The sequence below is a fragment of the Vulpes lagopus genome, chromosome X (genome assembly GCF_018345385.1).
Source record: "Vulpes lagopus strain Blue_001 chromosome X, ASM1834538v1, whole genome shotgun sequence".
NCBI classification, from domain to species: Eukaryota; Metazoa; Chordata; class Mammalia; order Carnivora; family Canidae; genus Vulpes; species Vulpes lagopus.
The window spans coordinates 24,578,727-24,593,666 of record NC_054848.1 but is presented as its reverse complement, the minus strand read 5'-3'; the positions used below and the strand labels follow the sequence as shown (position 1 = coordinate 24,593,666).

Below are 14,940 nucleotides of genomic sequence, written 5' to 3'. Positions count from 1 at the left end.
CATGAGTGAGAAATGACCATCCTCTAAGTTAAACTACTGAAATCATAAGGTTTATTTTTTATAGCAGCTAGCCTTATGCTAAGTAACACAGGCAAATTTTGCTAATGCAGAGTCATCTGAATAAAAGAGACATTTATTGTCAAATCATGAAGACCTCAGAAGGAAACTTCTAAGCTATACACTTCACACTTTCCTATCCAAATGCTTCTTCCTATATTTCTTTTCTGTCTGCTTTGCAAACCTACCAGTTCTCTGCTTGTTCAGATTCTACCTGTCTTTCAAGGTATGGCTCAAAACCCCATCTCCTCTAGTTAGCCTTCAGTGCTTTCCTCCTATATCAGGACAATCCCTTCTTCCCTAGAGGTCAGATTGCTTTTGGCATTGTTTCTTTTGTGCTTACTTGGCTATTGGGATTTGTTAACTTTTTTTTTCAGTGGCTTCTAACTTATTTGAGGTAGGACTTAATCTTGTTTATTTGGTTTTATCAGTAATTCTGCATTATTTAGCACATAGTAGAAGAAGATTAATAAGTCCTTTTTGAAATGTTGAATAAACAAAAGCTAAATTGAGTATGTATTGTAGAAATGTATTCTATTGTAAATAACTCAGCTAAATGTTATGTTAGTCTTTTTTTTTTTTTTGTTATGTTAGTCTTAATCATAAACTTGTTATATAAGTAATTATTTCAGGGCTTTCAGCTTATGCATGAAATAATTTAAAATGTAACTATTTTGCTTAAAATTCTTTGTATATTCATTATTCTCTAATTAATCTGTAATAATCCTAATGAGCTATAATAGCTGTTATTTCTTCACGGTAATTCAAATGATCTTATTTTAAAGTCAGCACAATATAATTTTCCTTACATAGGGTCAACTGAAGTGCTTTTAAAACCTTGTATAGTCTGGTGATTCATTTATATTTTTTCTGCTTTTTTAAATTTCAAGTTTCTATTTAAATTCCATGTAGTTAACATAGAGTATAATATTAGTTTCAAGAGTAGAATTTAGTTATTCATCACTTATATCCAACATCCAGTGCTCTAACTAAAGATAAAATGCAACCATACAAAATGTTCAGTTAAAACTAGAAAAAGCAGAAGAGATAGGGGAAAAGAAACAGAATAAGTTCCATGAATTGAAAACTGACAAACAATGATATATATTAACCCAACAATTTCAATAATCATCTTAAATATAAATGGTCCAAAGACACCAGTTAAAACAAAGAGAATGTCAAAATGGAAAATAAAAATCAAGATCCAACTATATGTCGTCTATAAGAGACCTATTTTAAATATAAAGAACTAGACTGGGCAACCCAGGTGGCTCAGCGGTTTAGCGCCGCCTTCAGCCCAAGACATGATCTTGGAGACCAGGGATCGAGTCCCAGGTCAGGCTCGCTCCATGGAATCTGCTTCTCCCTCTGTCTGTGTCTCTACCTCTCTTTCTCTCTGTGTCTCTCATGAATAAATAAATAAAATCATAGAAAAAAGAACCAGATAAGCTGCAATTGAAGAAATGAACAAAGATAAACTATTCAAACAGTACCCAAAAGAAAGCGATGTATATCCATTTCAGACAAAGCCAACTTCAGAGTGGGGAAACAGTCATTCATATATAGGGTCATTACATAATGACTGACAGAAAAATTTTCTAAGAAGACATGACAGCCGTAAACACATATGTACCAAGAACAGAGCATCAAAACTATAAGGCACCAATTTTCATTACCCTTGTTGGGGAGTAATTGAAATATCAGGTAAGCAGAAAACCAGTAAAGATATGGTTGACTTTAACAACCCTATAAGTAAACTTTATTTAATTGATATTTATAGAATATTCAATGCAACAAAAGCAAAATATGTACTCTTCTCAAGATCTCATGGGACAGTCATCAAGAAAATCATATGCTGCATCATAAAATATACTGTAACAAAATTTTAAAAATAGAAATAAAATAAAACATATACTCAGACCACAATGGAAATAAACTAGAAATCATGGGGATCCCTGGGTGGCTCAGTGGTTTAGCACCTGCCTTTGGTCCAGGGTGTGATCCTGGAGTCCCGGGATCAAGTCCCACATCGGGCTCCCTGCATGGAGCCTGCTTCTCCCTCTGTCTCTCTGTCTCTCTCTCTCTCTCTCTCTCATGAATAAATAAATAAAATCTTAAAAAAAAAAAGAAATAAACTAGAAATCAATAACAAAAATTGCTGAGAAAATCACCAGATGTTTAAAAAGTAATACATTTCTAAATAACACATGGGTCAAGGAAGATTTCTTAACAGAAATTAAGAATTGTTTTGTACTGGGGATCCCTGGGTGGCGCAGCGGTTTGGCGCCTGCCTTTGGCCCAGGGCGCGATCCTGGAGACCCGGGATCGAATCCCACATCAGGCTCCCGGTGCATGGAGCCTGCTTCTCCCTCTGCCTGTGTCTCTGCCTCTCTCTCTCTCTGTGACTATCATAAATAAATAAAAAATTTAAAAAAAAAAGAATTGTTTTGTACTAATGAAAGGGCAACTTATGAAAATTTGTGGGATGCAATAAAGTAGTGTTTAGAAGAAATATAGATTAAGTCAATATATAAGAAAAGAAGGACACTCTGAAATGAAAATCTAAACTTCTGATCTGTGAAAGTCGTTTTTTTAAAAGATTTTATTTATTTATTCATGAGAGACACAGAAAGAGAAGTAGAGACATAGGCAGAGGGAGAAGCAGGCTCCCTGCAGGGAGCCTGATGTGGGACTCAATCCCAGGACCCCTGGATCACACCTGAGTGGAAGTCAGATGCTCAACTGATGAGCTACCCAGGTGTCCCTGTGAAAGTCATTGTTAAGGAAATCAAGACAAGCTACAGACTGGGAGAAAATATTTGCAAGACATATACCTAACAAAATACTTATATCAAAAACTTACAAAAAAATTCTTAAAACAGAACATGAAGAGCAAACATCCCAATTAAAAATGGTTAAAATATCTGGACACTAGAACAAAGAAAATACATAAAAGGCAAATAACCATATAAAATATGTTCAAAATAATGTGTGGGAAATATCAGAAAGGGAGACAGAACATAAAGACTCCTAACTCTGGGAAACGAACTAGGGGTGGTGGAAGGGGAGGAGGGCGGGGGGTGGGGGTGAATGGGTGACGGGCACTGAGGGGGGCACTTGACGGGATGAGCACTGCGTTTTTATTAAATTATTAAATTAAAATTTAAAAATAATAATAATTTATTATTAGGGAATTGGCAATTAAAACAATGATGAGTTTCACTACAGATCCACTGGAATGGTAAAATCCAAACAGCAGAGTGTAAGTTGGTAGAAAAATGTTGAGCAACTAGAATTCTTAATTCATTGCTAATGGAAATGCAAAATGGTACGGCCACTTCAGAAGACAGTTTAGCAGCTCCTTACAAAGCTAAATATAATCTTTCCATATATTCCAGGAATTACATTCCTAGGTATTTGCTAAACTAATATGAAAATGTATGTCCACAAAAAAACTGCATGAAAATTATATAATAGGCTTTATTCATAATCTCCAAAACCTGGAAGCACCTAAGATATACCATTCAATAGATGAATGGAAAAACCATGGTATGGCCATACAATGAAAAATTATTGAGTTATAGAAACAAATGAGCTCTTATTGGTGAACCCTGAATGGTATTAATTATGCCAAGTGAAATAAGTCACATAAGCAAGGACAAATATTACATGATGCCACTTATATGAAGTACCTAGAAAGGTCAGATTCATAGTTACAGAAGATAGAGTGATGGTTGCCAGGGGTTGGGGAAAGGAAAAAATGGAGAGTTACTGTTTAATGGGTAGAAAGTTTGGAAACATGAAAAAGTTCTAGAGATAGGTAGTGGTGATGGTTACACAAAAATGTGAATGTACTTAATTCCACTAAAATGTACACTTAGATATGGCTAAATGGTAAATTTTGATAGCTGTTTTTTACTACAAAACCCAAAAAGATTCTCTGAGTCCAACATCTAAAAATATTCTCAATTTACTGCCCTCAGAACTCACAAATTAAGTTTCTAATATGTTCAAAACATTAACCTTTGTTTTTCTTGTGTTTACAGAGAAATGTCTCTTATTAAATACCTAATTGCGTACACCAAACAGACCTAACTCTGAGAGTTCACCTGCACCGCTACCTCCTAAAACCAGACACAACTCTTTAACTGAACTACCCTATTCTCAGACTAGTACTGGCTCATTGAGGAATAGAGCAATCTCCTAACTCAGTTTCTGCTGTGAAACTTCCTTGGGAAGTTTCAAAGGTGGGAATAAATGGTATACCAGGATATGCTAGCTCAAAATATGTCTCTTTGAGGATTATTTTGAGAAACTGCACTCATAGGAGAAACTGTGAAAACAAAGTAGGAGTTACCTTTTTGTAAGGGAAATTTACATTTACAGGGGAAATATCCATCTGTAAAGGTGTCTCTCTGTACCAAGTAGAGAACGATGACTCTGAAATATCCAGCAACTCTTGTCATTGGAGAAGGAAAGCATGGACTTAGACTTACCCTTGTTAACCATGCTTTTCCTGGTAACCTCCCATAAGTGCTCCCTGTCCAATCTTTTGTCTTTAATTGAAGATGGTATTTAAGGGGGTGGTTTGGGCCTTCTCAAGGGGGTATTCAGTTTCTCTGGGTATCTTCCATGTATATATGCGGTAGTCATGGTAATACATTTCTATTTGTTTTTCTCTTGTTAATCTTTTATTACAGGGAGTCTCAGCCAAAAACTGAGAAGGGTAGAGGGAAAATTATTTCTCTTCCCCCATAAACTTTAATGTATCAAATTTTTAATTTTTTAAATTTTTTATTTATTTATTTATGCTAGTCACAGAGAGAGAGAGAGAGGCAGAGACACAGGCAGAGGGAGAAGCAGGCTCCATGCACCGGAAGCCCGACGTGGGACTCGATCCCGGGTCTCCAGGATCGCGCCCCGGGCCAAAGACAGGCGCCAAACCGCTGCGCCACCCAGGGATCCCCTATACAAATTTTTAAAGACATCATTTAGGAGGGTGGAAGATCTCAGGATGGAATGCAGAATGTGATAAAACAACCAAACTATATTACAAATATATGACATGGCCTCACTGAAGTCAGGTGGGGGAAAAAGTGCTAAGTAAATATGAAAGTGAATAGAGTCTGTGAGACTAAAGGCAAAATAAATTGTACATAAGCATTTATCTATTTGATAAAGTTGCTTCTCACAGGAGTAAAGGCCAACAATTCTGATCTCATACATCTATACTGGAAGTGAAAAATTAAGTAAATGGATAAAAGATGGTGGGAAGCAGGTTTCTCACTACTAGGCAGGGAGGTCATAGATAAGCAAGGGGAAGTGGCTAGAATGATCTCCGTGGTAATGGATTAGAGCCAGAGATATCTCAAGTATGAATTTATGTTTAATACAGATACAGATGGTTACATTTAGCAGTATTTATGGAGGTGCAAATACCTGGATTAGAACATATAAATCTCCTTGTTCTGTCAACTGAGAGGTCTTAGAAGCAACTATACTCCAGTAGCAATGAGAACTTCCTATGCCCAGACCTTAGTTTCTAGCACCATTCTCTAATAAAAGGAACAATGGCTCTTTGGAAGAAATAGCTAATTCTAGGGCTTGAGCAGGAAATACTCAAGATAGTCCTGGAACATCTTGTGGGGTCCAAGAATAAGTAAGTGTTCAAACACACACACACACACACACACACACACACACACACACACACACACGGTATATCAGAGGGACAAAGGAGTCAACTAAAAGAGCTTCTAAGGGTCAAAGCTACAACAATTTGAGAAACAAAATAATGTGATGTTGGATTATAAACCAAACTATATAATAAATACACAGGAGTCCATACTAAGATAGATAGATAATTGAATAAGTAGATAAATGTGGAAATAGAGAAAAATTCAAAATATTTAAATACTTAGCCTTCAAAGAGGTGAGGGCATAACTCTTCACTCCTTAAATGTGAACTGTAGATTGTGACTTCCTTACAAAGGCTGTAGCGTGGAAAAGAGGGGCAACAAGTAATGTTGCAGTAGCAAAACCTGACAAACACTACCACAGGTGATTAAAGGTCAATAGCAGTAGTGGGAAGTCACGCTGATAGAATGCTAAGTTGTGATTTGACCTCTGTGATTTTCCAAGAACATATGATCTAAGTATAATCATGAGAAAAATATCCAACAAATCACAGCTGAAGGACATTCTACAAACTCCATGTGCAGTACTCCTTGAAATCGTCAAGATCATCAGAAACGAGGGAAGTTAGTAACAGACACAGCCAAAAGGAACCTAAAGAGACATGACAATTAAATGTAATGTGCTATCCTGGATGGGATCCTAAAACCAAAAAGAGGACCATTAAGCATAAAACTAAGGAAATCTGAATAAAATATGTAATATGGACTATAGTTGATAATCTATTGATATTGATTCATTAATGGTAATAAATGTGCCATACTAATGTTAGGTATTAATAACAGGGGAAACTGGATGTGGGGTATATGGGATCTCTCTCTACTGTCTTTATAAGTTTTCTATAAATGTAAAAGTGGTCTAAAATAAAATGCTTATTAAAAAAGAAGACATTCCTTTGACTATAAATAGCTCGTGTTTTCATGGAAGAACGGGAGCATCGACAGTGACAAGGCAATGTGGTAGGTGCTGCAACAGAGATTCTAAAAGTGCTACAGAGGCATGAAGAACTACATGCCTCAAGACAAAGGGAACATTTTAGCTGTGCCTTGAAGGAAGAGTAAGAATCAGCCCTGTGACAATGTGCAAGAAAAAGCATTCCGGGGGGAGCACCCGATGAATAAGGGCTCAGAGGGAGGATATTTGGAGAACAGTAAAAATTTCAGTGTGGCTGAGGCTTAGAGAGTGGAGGCTACAGATGCCAAAACATCTTACATTAAAAAAATAACAATGTTGAAAGTATACTAACAGTGATGAACAGGTTTATTATTTTTTTCATTGTGATATGTTTTCCTTTTATTTATTCCATTTTTTGAAAATATTTAATTTATTTGAGAAAGAGAGAGATGGAGAGAGAGTGTGCGCATGAGCAGGAGGGTGGTGGGGGGAGGCAGAAGGAGAGGGAGAAGCAGACTCTTCCTTGAACAGGGAGCCCAAAGTGGGGCTCAATCTTGAGAGACCCTGAGATTGTGACCATAGGGACACGCTTAAGTGACTGAGCCACCTAGGTGCCCCATGGTCTGTTTTCCTGAACCACTATTTTACTTGAGTAGACACATACACTTTTAATAAGTGAAAGATCTCCCATAAAAGCTCACAACATTGCCTGCACATTTAGCCACTTTCTTTATTTAGAAATGTTCTTTTCTCTTCACATATAGAATTATTTCTTATTTTAAAGAAACACGTTCTAACACACTTCAAAATGCTTACCATTGGCTAATGCACATCCACTAAAATAATAATATCATACTTTGCATAATATTTACATTAAATACAGTATGATCATGATATGCAGAAAATCAAGATACACAATACTGGTTAATTATCATCCAGAGAACTTCCCACCTTTGCTGCTATAGTAAGAGATATAATTTGGATTCTAAGACACGTTGTTTAATTTGACCACAGGCCAAATTTAGTGTTACACTAAAGCACAATTATAAAAAAACATATCTTGCCAATAGACTTGTTAATACCTAAAATGTATTTGAATATATACCATTTTTAATTATTGGTCATGCAGCTCTCCAATTCACCCAAAATTTTGTATATAAGCAAACTTCGCTTTATAATTTATATGCCCAAATCAATGTCATAGGTAAGGTTCCTTAAATTAGAGTTATTCAGGATAATCAGTTGAATTAAAATTTTCATTAAAACTTTCATCTACTTCCTCTTGGATAATACAGAATAATTATTCCTTCTTTTCAAGTAAATAAAAGATATTTTTGGAGAAATGAAGTTACAAAAATAGCAGCCCTGGGTAGCATTTAGAGGAAAATAATTCTATTATTGGTCATATAAAATAGCCTCATTTAAGTCACTTCTCCATCTGGGAGCCAGTTTCTAGTCTGTGAGATTTTTTTCATTATCTCTTACTAGATAGTGGTTTAGTATCCTAATGTTTCTAGGAAAAGAAGAGATGTGCTTACTAAGGATTAGCTCTCTATACTCCAAAGAATAAAGGCTAGAAGTATAATCTATAGTCTTTACAGAATAGATATTTTTTATTTTATTTTTAAATTCCCTTGTCTCTATATCTACTCTTGGAAAATCTACTTCAGTATAAATTAAAAGCAAAAAATAAATAATTAAAAAACCTCAATATTTATTGCAAAGAAAACCCAGGTATAAACAGTTATATTTTTCACTGTTCCATTAAACAGATAAGGAGGTAGAGTGATAAAGTGTTCATTGTAATTCACTATAAAGAGACCTATTATTAAACACATCAAAATTGAAAACCAAACTACTTATACATCACACATACGCATACCATATGCACATAATACAAGACTGAATGCATGTTTACTGTTTAAGTATATCATATATTGCCAAGTGGCAGTTATTTACTGGGTCTAATATTTATCAAAGGCATTACCAAAGACTACCTTTTTAATTTAACCAAATTTTCTTTAGATCAGAATAACTACTATTCATCAAGCGGATTTCCTGAAATTGAATTGTAATATTTATGTCTAAATATATCATAATTTCAAAGTTTGAAAGTAAAGACAATTTTTATAAGACAAAGGTGACTAGCACAAAGCCCTTCATAAACAGGAAAACTATATTAAGTGAATCAATGAACAAATGAAAATCTCTTTAACGTATAAGATATCCTTTGTCAACTTATTTGTATATGTTTCATAAATAGGATCATGCAAAAAGTCATCAAGAAGAATCTCTCTCAGTAAGATAAGAACAATGTCTAACTCTCTAATATTGCTCTTGTTTCTCCCCCTTTTTTGGTTCTCTTGGAACCACTTTTAGAGATGCAAACTATAAAGTAAAAAGAGGTATGTTACCTGACATACAATGACCAAAATGCACATCTGGATATAATTCTGTTATACAAACTGATTTCATTCAACTTATGTTACCTCATTAGATCCTTGCAAAAATCCAATGAACTATACAAGGGCAAATTTTATCACTGCCATTTTATACATGAATAAATTGATATTGTGAAGGCTGTGGTGATTCCAATAAGGTCATGTGACTAGTGAGCTGTAGATTCATTATTATAGATGGAGTTCTCAATCTTGCTCAAATACCCTTCTACCTTAGCAACCAGAGACAGGAATGACACCATTCACTGCACCTCATACAATTATTCAATTATTGTACCTGCAATTATGTTATTTTCAAATTCATGAGAACATATATGCCAGATTCACAGAGTGATAAATCAGAAAAATAGCAAATTTTCTAATTTGGAGCAAGACAGGAAGACAGAGGTAGATTTCATATATTCTATTTCAACACCTTAGAAAGTGTTTCCAAAAATGATACCATTACAAAATACAAGCATAATTTTCTGAAACTGTAAACTCATTATTTCAAGTACTTTCAACAGCTAACATTTCTGTAATTCCCTAAGCATATTTTCTTTAACCTTTCAAATGCATTTCAGCACAGGATGATTTAAAAGCAAGGAGGAATAAATTTTACCTTATAGGAATCCACTCAGCATTTGGTTAAGTACTTCTTTCATTGCATAGATTGGAAAAAATCAATATGCAGCACAAAAAGTCAACTTAAAATGGTAGTTTCACTACTTGCAAATGAAATATTGGAGACTATGATTACCTGTAACAGTTAATTCAGTAGTTCTTCTCACAACAAAGCCTCCATATTTTAATTCACAGGTGTAATTTCCAATGTCATCTTCTCTGACTTCTCTTATAAGCAGTGTATCTCTTTTGAATACGATACTTGGCCTCCATGTTTTTGTCCTACATTCCTGCATGAAAAACACAGAATGTCTGTAGTAAGTACAATAATTGAAAAGCAGAGAAAAGTATTTTAAATAATGAAACCAAAAGCTTCTAAAGTTGTATTTTAAAGCGCTAAAGAGTTTAGGATTAATTCTAAAAATTTTCATACCTTCTCCACATCTCCTGGAAGTCAGCTACCTCAATGTGAAAATGTGAAGAGTATTTTTTTTTTTTAGCAAGAGTAATCTTTTTTTTTTTTTTTTTGGAGTGAGATAGCACACGCACACTCATGTGCCTGTAGGTGCATGTGCAGGGGTGGGGCAGAGGGAGAGGGAGAGAAAGAGTCCTAAGCAGGCTTCATGCCCAGCATGGAGCCCCACATGGGGCTCCACAGGGGGCTTGATCTCATGACTCTTATGACTTTGAGACCATGTCCCGAGCCAAAATCAAGAGTCAGATGCTTAAATGACTGAGTCACCCAGCTGCCCCTAGCAAGAGCCATTTTATTAACTTCTAAGATTAGTATCTCCAAATCAGATATATATTGATTTAAAAGATATAAGGGATATTTGTTAAGATTACTCCTAACAACAACAACAACAAAAAAGATTACTCCTAACATCATTTTTAGAAGCAAATACTACACATTTGATGACTGTGAAATTAACCATCTTGATACTGATAGCATAAAATATAAGATATATTACTTTAGCATAAAGTAGAAAATTCTGTAGAGGAAAATGCTATTTTAATATTTTAAATCTTTTAATACTACATTTAGAAATAATTCTATCTCTTCATAGCACGTATATTCCACAATTTGTGAAAGAAATGGCCAACATTTATATACAAGGTCTTTACAGTACCATAAATATCTATTTTCATTGTTGATGGGTCTACCAAATTATGGTCTCTAAATTAAGCTTTGGATTATAATGATGTTGGCTCAGGAGCTTTCTCTTTTTGGCAGAACAGAAGTCTATTTCCTCTTGCCAGATTTGAAATCAATGCCATGAAGATAAAATAGCTTTAAGCCCTTCGACATTGCTCAGAGATAGTATTATTTCTAAAAATATTTATTGCTAAATAAAATTTTTGCAGACTATTATTTTGGTTATGTGGTTCAATGCCTTCAAGTAAGTGGGAGACAATTATCCAGTTATTTCGGACAAAAATATACATCTTATATCCTCATATTAGTTGCATAAACTGTCATAATAAAAGTTATATACTGAATACATGGGCTACATATTGTCATGACTATGGAAAAATAATCTGGAAGACTTTCAAGTTCCATTTATACCCCACATTTCCTCCAATCATTCCACTAGTGACAGTCTTTATAGCTGAAGGTCACAGTGATTGGGGTGATGGTGGAAACATGAATAAAGGGGCAATGTAAGGTCAGCCATTTTAAATATTGAGTGTGTGTCTGAGTGTGCATGTGTAGAAGATGAAGGTGAAGGTACACACATGACTACCAGAAAAAAAAAAAAAACTTCTGTTCTTAGGGATCTTGGGTCAGACTCCCCTAATACCTCTCCCCTTTGAGACAATCATCAGGGCTTGTGGAAAGCAGGCAAACCAGCAAGAATCAGGGTGAGAAATCCTCACATAATTTGAAAAAGGGAAAAATAAACCTCATCTGCGCAGAAACAGAGATCAGTGGTGCTAATATTTGAGGGCTGTTTGACAGTGTTTAGGATAGAAATTCAACAGAAAAGTATAAAAAATTTCAACAGTTTCCTTGCTATTCTAAATCCTCCACTGATTGTTATCAAGAATCAAAATTAAGCATTACTCAGAGACATACTAATATTGGTGGATATAGTTACTAAGAGGTCATGCTTCCTACATTCCTATTTCCAGGGAGTTGAACAAAGCAAATTTTATACTAGTACTCTTTAAATCAAAGATATTATGTTCCAGACAGATGTTCATAGTACTTGTATTTTCTTGAATACAATCAAAAACAGAAATTCCTTTGATGGTATAAATAAGCTGAAGGGTACATTCTCATCTTAAAATTCAGAGAAAGTCAATTATGTGATAGGAAGGACAGGGGTTGGATAATTCTCCTTAAATCTAAAATTTCTTTTGGCCTTTGAAAAAAGTTTACCTAGTGCTATTTTTATAATGTTATGAATTTTCATCAGATTTTTAAAAATATATATGCTTTATGTGAATAGGATTAGAATCTACACAAAGATACTTCCATTAAACAGAACTTTTCATAAAGCTAGTGTATCATTTTTTTTAATGGAAGTAAATCAATCTTTTCCTTGTTTGGAAACATTAGGAACGTTTTTATCAAGAGCTCTGAAATGGATGCTTAATGTATTTTAGTTCCTGAAATTATCAACACAGATTATAATAGACTTGAAGGAATTATATAAACTAGATACAAACGTAAACACAACAGCTTACTGTAATGGATCGCTAATGCAAATATTGACTAGGATTTATAAAAGCTATTGGTTTGAAAACTTAATGACCAGCACAACTTGCTGTATTTTAGGAGGGCAGAGCCAAACTTCATCATATTCATATAACTTTTTTATCCAACTTGTCCAAGAATAAGATACAGATTAGTCTATTTATAAGGAACAAAATCATTCACAGTACATACCTTATACCATAGGATTTCAGGTTCTCTAGTTGGTAGTAAAAAATCTTCTATGTCACGGCATGAAATTTCCTTGCTTTTGCTAAGTTCAGCTTTGTCAAAGTATTTCATCTTGGAATTGTAGCAGAGTCCAGTATCATTTTCACCCACGGTCAGTGAGATGGATACTTTCATACAGTATGTCGAGTTTCTGTAATGAAGCAGAATAAATACATGGTCTGGTGTGAACAAAAAGTAAGTGCTGCCACGCAGTATGTTTACTTCACTAAAGGGGACAGACAGAGAGACAGAGGCAGAGACAGAGAGAGAAGGAGGAGGAGGAAGAGAGAGAGAAAGAAAAACTCCACTAATTAATGTTATGGTATCATGGCTTATTCCACAGGGTTCTCTCTTATCACTCAGCTAAACACTGCTTGGTTCTGTGAAACCATTTGTATATTTTTCATTTTCTAGAAAAAGTTTTGTATTATATACAATTCTTTTTTGAAAAAAATGTTCAATAAGGATTTCTGTATCTAGAAATGTAAAAAAAAATAAAGGTAGATTTAGGTCAGGAAGGAAGTCAACCTTGGGTTTATGCTAAACTTGGCAAACTCAACAGAGAAGTAGAAAAATGTAACTGATCTATTAAGCATAATGGAAGGAGAAGAATAAAGCTGCTCAATTCTTACAGTACTGGTTGTCTTGATAAGTGGAGAGCTTATTGATGAGTCTGGGAAGAAAACATTCTCGGATAAAAATACAGCAAGATTATTATCTTTACAAACCCAGACCCATTTGGGTTGGGACCTGGAGTCCAGGTTGTCAGACAAGAGAATTATTCTAATGTATTATGTAAGGACAACTCCACCCTGGTAGATTCTATGGAATCAGTTCATTATAACAGTATGTCATTTTACAACCTGTTGGTTCCTAAATCAGGTTTATAACTTGAAATACAAGAGAACAGAAATCAAGTTCAGAGATCTCTGAAAGAGTAGACCAAAGGAAGTTTTGTTTTTGTTTTTTGTTTTTTGTTTTGTAAACTGCACTCTCTCTGCTGTTTATGTCTCTGGACATGCACTGAGCACTGCTATGGGTCAGTCATGCTGATATAGGCAGTGAGAATAAAGAGAAGCATAAAACATTAAATTCAAGGTTTTGTACAGAATGTCTTACTTGGTAAGTGCCCAATGGCTCACTTGTATACTTGGGTATCAAAGTCCTGTCTTTGAGTTTTACTGCTTACTATTTCTGTAACTTTGTGCAACCCATTTAACACCTTGGAACTTTAGGTGGAGGGTGTTTGAGTATTAAATGGGATAATGAATTAAAATCTGTTTGGCCTGTTACTGGTACTCAGTAATGTTGGCACTTCTCGCTCCACATTGCTGTACACAGATCATAGCCCCCAAGTCTTCCTCCTTATTTAGCCAAGATGCTTGACATTTAAGCAACTCTTTGATTTAAATTCTTGCTTTATTTTAAAAATGCCTATATGACATGATGAGAATAGCCAGAAAATAGGTAGGTTGGTTATGGCATAGTAAAACATATAGTTGGTCTTAGCTGGCACAGATTTCCTGAAACTCAGAACTGCCTGAGTAATAGGAGTGTCTTTTGTTATTCAAAGTAAACCCCTTTTAATTGTCTTTGAATTTATGTTAAGGAGATGCTTTGGGGTGAAGTCCCTGGCAAGCCTCGGTGGGGATGGGGCTGGTTATCAGAAAGACCAAGTGTGCAGAAGGTTGGAATTTTTAACTCTCTCCACTGACCTTCAGGCAAGAGGGCAAGAATTTCAGGCTATGCTCTATAAAAACTCTAGAACAAAAAAGATTTGATGAGTTTGGGTTGATGAATATATGGAGGTGCTGGGAGGGTGGCATGCCTGGAGACGACATGGAAGTTCTGTGCCTCTTCCTCCACACTTTGCCCCACACATCTCTTCCATCTGACCATTCATTTCTATCCTCTGAAATACCCAACAATAGTAAGTAAACTGTTTTCCTGGGTTTTGTGAGCCATTCTAGCAAATGATTGAATCCAAGGAGGGGGTTGTAAGAACCTCTGATTTACAGTCAGTCTGTCAGAAGCACAGGTGACAATCTGGACTTGCAATTGATATCTGAATTGTGAGGCAGGGGCAGTCTTGTGGGATTGAGTCTTACCCTGTGGGGTGTGATATTATCTCCAAGTAGATAGTATCAGAACAGATTTGAACTGTAGCACATCCAGCTGGTATTACAAAATTGCTTGGTGTGGTGGGAAAAAACCCTACATACTCCATTTCAGAAGTACTGAGAATGAGGAGAAAAGTAGAGTTTTCCTTTATAGTTATTTACTCAGCTTTATATTGGGTAACAA

The 14,940-nt window shown here is 35.2% G+C and overlaps 1 protein-coding gene across 1 annotated transcript in view; it reads right to left on the bottom strand.

Annotated features, from left to right (window-relative positions):
* Positions 1–14,940, bottom strand: part of IL1RAPL1 (interleukin 1 receptor accessory protein like 1) — a 1,386,881-nt gene that overhangs the window by 548,143 nt on the left and 823,798 nt on the right. The window contains exons 5-6 of the mRNA XM_041740328.1: positions 12,601–12,787; positions 9,844–9,997 (exon numbers count right to left, since the gene is read on the bottom strand). Of these exons, the coding sequence (XP_041596262.1) occupies positions 9,844–9,997; positions 12,601–12,787 (341 nt within the window). The remainder of the gene's footprint in view (positions 1–9,843; positions 9,998–12,600; positions 12,788–14,940) is intronic.